Source organism: Nicotiana tabacum, chromosome 14 (genome assembly GCF_000715075.1).
Source record: "Nicotiana tabacum cultivar K326 chromosome 14, ASM71507v2, whole genome shotgun sequence".
Taxonomy (NCBI): domain Eukaryota; kingdom Viridiplantae; phylum Streptophyta; class Magnoliopsida; order Solanales; family Solanaceae; genus Nicotiana; species Nicotiana tabacum.
Window position 1 is genome coordinate 101,703,720 of NC_134093.1, and position 6,285 is coordinate 101,710,004.

The 6,285-nt window shown below is 37.1% G+C and overlaps 1 protein-coding gene across 1 annotated transcript in view; it reads right to left on the reverse strand.

The window, feature by feature from the left end:
- The window catches only part of LOC107785515 (protein LEAD-SENSITIVE 1-like), a 32,004-nt gene extending 26,556 nt beyond the window's left edge, over nt 1-5,448 (reverse strand). The window contains exons 1-2 of the mRNA XM_075229803.1: nt 5,352-5,448; nt 5,130-5,249 (exon numbers count right to left, since the gene is read on the reverse strand). Coding sequence (XP_075085904.1) covers nt 5,130-5,229 — 100 coding nt within the window. The 5' untranslated portion in view covers nt 5,230-5,249; nt 5,352-5,448. The remainder of the gene's footprint in view (nt 1-5,129; nt 5,250-5,351) is intronic.
- Between the last annotated feature and the right edge of the window lie 837 nt (nt 5,449-6,285).

The window sequence follows — 6,285 nt, forward strand, 5'->3', positions numbered from 1 at the left end:
ACTTGAAGCAGCATTATTGGTGGAGGAGAATGAAGAAGGACATATTGAAGTATGTAGCTCAATGCGTAAATTGTCAGCAGGTGAAGTATGAGCATCATCGGCTAGGTGGATTGCTTCAGAAGGTAGAGATCCCAGAGTGGAAATTGGAGAGGATCACTATGGATTTTGTTGTTGGACTCCTAGAGACTCAGAGGAAGTTCGATGTAGTTTGGGTGATTGTGGATAGATTGACCAAGTCAGCTCATTTCATTTCAGTGGTGACTACTTACTCTTCAGAGCAGCTGGCTCATGTTTACATTCGCGAGATTGTCAAGCTTCATGGCATGCCGATATTTATCATCTCTTACCGGGGTACGTAGTTTACATTGTAGTTCTGGAGAGTCGTACATCATGAGTTAGGTACTCAGGTGGAGTTGAGTACATCGTTTCACCCTCAGACGGACGGACAATCCGAGCGCACTATTCAGATATTAGAGGATATGTTTTGTGCGTGTGTGATGGAGTTTGGGGGTTCTTGGGATCAGTTCTTGCCGCTTGCGGAGTTTGCCTACAACAACAGTTATCAGTCGAGCATTCAGATGTCCCCGTATGAAGCTTTGTATGGTAAGCGATACCAGTCTCCAGTAGGTTGGTTTGAGTAGAAGAGTTATGCAGATCGGAAGGTTCGTGACGTTGCATTCATGGTTGGGGAGTGGATCTTGTTCCGGGCTTCGCCAATGAAGGGTGTTATGAGGTTTGGGAAGAAGGGAAAGCTGAGCCCTAGGTATATCAGAGCTTTTGAGATTCTTGAGAGGGTTGGAGAGGTGTCCTACAGACTTGCACTACCATCTAGTCTAGCTACAGTTCATCTAGTGTTCCATGTTTCTATGATCCGAAAGTATCACAACGATCTGTCTCATGTGTTAGACTTCAGCTTAGTCCAATAGGACAAGACTTTGTCTTATGTTGAGGAGCCGGTGGCCATTTTGGATAGGCAGGTTCGAAAGTTGAGGCCGAAGAACATTGCTTCAATTAAGGTCCAGTGGAGGGGTCAACCAGTCAAAGAGGCGACTTGGGAGACCGAGCATGATATGCGTAGCCGTTATCCTCATCTTTTCACCACTTTAGGTATGTCTCTATACTCGTTCGAGCAAACACGTTTGCTTTAAGAGGAAGATGATGTAACAACCTGGTCAGTCATTTTGAGAATATTATCCCCAATCCCCTATTTATTTCTATCTCTATTTCATTTGTGGTTACGTGACATGCCGAGGTGCTTGGTGTCGGATTCGGGAGAGTTTTAGAGTAAAATGGGACACATAGTCCCTAAATTAAAAGTTTAAGTCGTATGAGTTGACCGTAGTTTGACTTATGTGAAGACGACTCCGGAATGGAGTTTTAGCAGTTCCAATAGTTCTGTATGGTGATTTGAGTCATATGAGCGTGTCCAGATGTTGATTTGGAGGTTCGTAGGTCATTTCAGCGTTAATTGGCAAAAGTTGGAAAGTTGGAAGATTTTGGAAAGTTTGACCGGGAGTGAATTTTTTGATATTGGGGTCGGATTTTGATTTAGGAAGTTGGAGTAGGTCCGTAATGTCAATTATGACTTGTGTGCAAAATTTGGTGTCAATCGGAGTTGTTTTGGTATGAATCGGCATTGGTTTAGAAATTTGAAAGTTCATAAGTTCTTAGGCTTGAATTGGGGTGTGATTTGTATTTTTTATGTTGTTTGATGTGATTTGAGTCGAGTAAGTTCGTATCATGTTTTAATACTTTTTGTTATGTTTGGTTGACGTCTCGGGTGCCTCGGGTGTGATTCAGACCATGTTCAGCGCATTTCAAAACTTTGAAGAATTTCTGAAGTTGCTGGTTTTTCTCAGTTTTGGTGTCCTTCTATGCATTCGCGTAGAGTCTTCAGAGATTTGCTTGAAGTTTACCCTTCGAGTTAGCGAAGGGGCAGGACTTGGTTCTCTGCGATCACGGAGTGGGTTATGCGTTCGCGATGAGGAAGGCAGCGTGGGATGAGACTCACGCGTGGTCTACACGTTCACGAGAAGGGCTTCGCGATCGCGAAGCTTGAGAACCCTTGGTCACCGCGTTCGCCAGTGGATCCTCGCGTTCGCGTAAGAGGAATCTGGGCTGTATTATTTTTGTGCTTCGCGAATGTGAGGCATTTCCCGCGTTCGCGATTAAGGATAATTGGACAGCAGAACTTAAATTTCAAAACGAGGGTTCATTCTCTTATTTCACATTTGGACTTTGAGAGCTCGGATTAAGGCGAGATTTTGAGGGATTATTAGATGAAGTGTTGGGGTAAGGATTCTTAACTCGTTTTTGATTAAATTTCGCTAATATATCATTGATTTCATCATGTAATTAGAGATTTGGGGTGAAAAAATTGGAAAAAAGTGTAGAAGTTCTTAGACCAAATTTTTGGGTTTTGAAGTGCTAAATGAGGTCGGATTTGGATAATTCTTGTACTTTTGGACTCGATATCGAATGAGTGTTCGAATTTTATAATTTTGGTCTGGTTTTGATATGTGGGCCCGGGTTGACTTTTTGAAGCGATTTTTCAATTTTAGCTAAGATCATTATTTCATTATTTAAATTAGTTTCCTATAGTTATATTTATAGTATGAAATTATTTTGCCTAGATTCGAGTCGTTTGGAGTTGGAAAATCGAGGAAAAAGCCTTCAAATTGATTGATTGAGCGTTATTTGAGGCAAGTGACTCGTCTAACCTTGTGTAGGGGAAATTTTCCTTAGGATTTGGTATTGTGGTGATAATTTGTGATATGTGAAGGCCGTGACGCAAGGTGACGAGTATGTACACGGGCTAAATATTAAAATTTCGGTTTTTTCTATGTAGTTTCCTTTTCATACCTTAATTGAGTTACTTTAGCATGTTGTAGTCATTATGTTTAGCCTAATATCACATGTCTACTTGTCTTATCTCTTATTTGCAACTTGTATCACTTGTTTAGTTGAATTACTTGTTTTTCTTGATTTCTGTATTCATTACTTAACTGTGGAATTTCTTACTTGAAATTGCAATCCTTGAAATATTTTGCTGTTGAGTTTGGTGTTGAATTGTAAGGTCGTGGTTCTTTTGAGGCGAGGTGTAAGTTGTGAAAGATCATTTATTTAGTTATTGTGTTTTGGCTTTCGTGTTATTGTTGATGTGACTGTTTGGTTGTTTGCATAAGGTTTCTGCCGTACTGTATTTATTGTTGCACGAGGTTTCTGCCGTGCGGTATTTATTGTTGCACGAGGTTTATGCCGTGCAGTTGTTATTGTTTGCACGAGGTTTCTGTCATGCCGTTGTGATTATTGATACGCATGCGGTGGTATAAGGTCTGGGTATTGAAACGCATACCGTGAGATAAGGTGGGCTTGATACACGTGGCTAGTAGAGGAACTAATAGAAGTCATGCAGTGTGATAAGGTGGGCTAAAACGTGGTATGCTATTTGAGGAAAATGATTTTCAAAATCAAATATAAAGGCTTCCGCGGTGATATAAGGAAAGACTGCGATTTGTTTTTTTATGATTTGGGACTACGAGGCAGTAACTCGGGAGTGCCCATGTTGATCTTCTTTATTTGCTATATTGTTTGGTTTTTGTTTCCTTAACATGTAAAATTCTTATTTTTCTTCCGTGTTGTATTAGCTTCCCTTGATTCCGTGTTGTTATTTTTCATAAATTCTTTATTGTTCACTTCCTTGTCAATTTCATTATATCGTTATATCGTCTGTCTTGTTTTTTATTATCTCCAGTAGGGCCTTGACCTGACCTCGTCACTACTCTACCGAGGTTAGACTTGAAATTTACTGGGTACCGTTGTGGTATACTTATACTACGCTTCTGCATATGTTTTTGTGCAGATCCAGGTACATCTATCAACCTCGATATTAGTGCGATGTGTTGCTGTTTTGATGACTTTAAGGTACACCTGCCCGCGTCCGTAGGCCTCGAAGTCCCCTTCTATCCTGTTCTTTTCTCGTTCCTTTATATTTTTGTACACAGTGATGTATAAGAGCATTCTGTAGTGTATCTAGAGTTTGTGACTTATACTTACCGGGTTTTGGGAGATGTATATGTTGGGTTGCAGATTTTCTTTATATATATATATAGTTGTGGATGTTTTGAGATTTAATTTATTATTGTTTCAGTTATTCTACATGTTTTGTTAGACTTACCTAGTCTCTAGTCTTAGAGACTAGATACCGTCACGACATCTTACGGAGGAAAATTGAAATAGTGACACTATCAAAACAAACACGTAAAATTAATAGAGCAGAAGCTAATATCACTCTTAAAACCATAGCCAACTACACACAACTAATAAAAGAAGGTTTTTAAAATAAAAAGAACTGTAGTATATCATCTAACAAAGCAAACACGTAAAAGTAGCTGAACAAGAAGCTAATATCACTCTTAAAACCATAGCTAACCACACAACAACTAATAAAAGAAATGAGTTAGAGAATAGACCTTTTCCAAGACCAATTCGTTGACCACCTTTTCGTTCATTCCATTTTTTTTACTCTTCTTTTCTTTTTCTTTTTATTTATTTAGAGATAATAGATAAATAATGTAAAATGCTACATCTTACTAATTAAAGGATTAAAATACTAAATATTCAATATTTATTTGTAGAATGTCTTTAACTTAAACAAAAATTATACTAATAAAAATATATTTTAATTTTTTTTGTTTCTTTTGTAAATGAAAACAAAATTAATTATCTAAAAATATAACTCTTTTTTGTGATTTTTAATTTTCCTTAAGAAAAAACGTATAAAAAGGTTAAAAATAAAAGCTAAAATATGTACATTAAATATAAAAATATTTACATACTAAAAAATGATGAAATATTTAAATATGATCAAAAATTAAGTGCCGGTAGTATTGATCGAAAAGATACTGTATGAAGATCTGATCATCAAGAAAACGTTTTTCAGTGCTTGGTTACCTTGGGATCAAAAATATGTTTTCACCAAAATGAGGAAAATGATTCAAGAAAATGACTACTTTCCTTTTGCAAATTTCCCAGCTCTACTTTCAACATTTAGTAAATTCCCAAATATGTAGACAAATGAGAATTGAACTGAAACGAGCTTAAAGTAAAAGAGAGCTGTAAACGCTCACCATGATGTGCGTAGAGATAGCCGAGTCGCCATGTGTAAATGTGATCCCCGGCCTTGAGCTCCTCTTTCTTGATCTTATTAAAAAGCGCCCTTTTCTTCATCTTTTTTCTCTACTTTTACTCTAAGACAAATCCCAAAAGAAGGTGAATGAACTGGTAGACTTGATGTGTATATATAAAGGGGTAATATTATTACAGCAGTAAAACACAAAGCAAAAATATACCTGCAGATTCTTAGCTTTTTACTCATGAAGAAATCATTGTCATTATTCATTACGCCATTAACCATAACCACTAGTATATAATAGCACATGTTAGACTTTTCGTATAGACCGTTCTCGTTAGCACATACGGCCGGCTAGAGGGTCAAGCCTCTGAAGCAAAGGCTTTAGGGCCCATAGCTTTTGAGGCCCCATTTGTTATTAATAGTGTAGTTTTTATTATTCTTTCTTTACAAAATACCATTGAATATTGTATAGTAAAAAGGTACACTATAAGATTTTTGTTAAAAGAAAGAAAGAAAGAGAACCATTTAACCATTCTCTGTTCGTGGAAAAAAGACATGACACGTGGACTATCAACAAGCTCACAGGGCATGGTACGTGGAAAATCGATGTGATGACAAGTGGAGTTCTTAATTAGACGAGTTAAAGAATGCTGAAAAGGCACGGAAAAAACACCCACGAAGTTACACTGAGAAAAAAACCGGACCCGACAACTGTAAAAGAAGAAACAAGAATGAAATGAATAAAGGTTGTGAACAAGGGAAGATACACGAACCTGTCATAAATAAGGAATAGAAATCGGTACAGTTACAAGGAATCTTTAATCATAAATATTTCCGTTACAGTTGTACATGGTAAGGGGCAATTAACACAATTAATACCATTAGTGAGCCCGAATTAAGTAAGGGAACCTTTATAATTGTATGCTCATATATAAGGACTGAAATCTCATTTGTAATGACAAGAAACAATTATTGAAATTTATACAATTATTCTTTAAGTTACTCTTAAAGTTCAGAGCCGTAATTTTGGGAGTGATTATCAATTAATTTCATATTTTCTTAATTTTTCGAGCCGTATTTCCATAATTTATTCTTTCAAATTGTTGAAAAAGTGAAGTAAATCTTGGTTATCAGTAACCCGATTTCTTCTA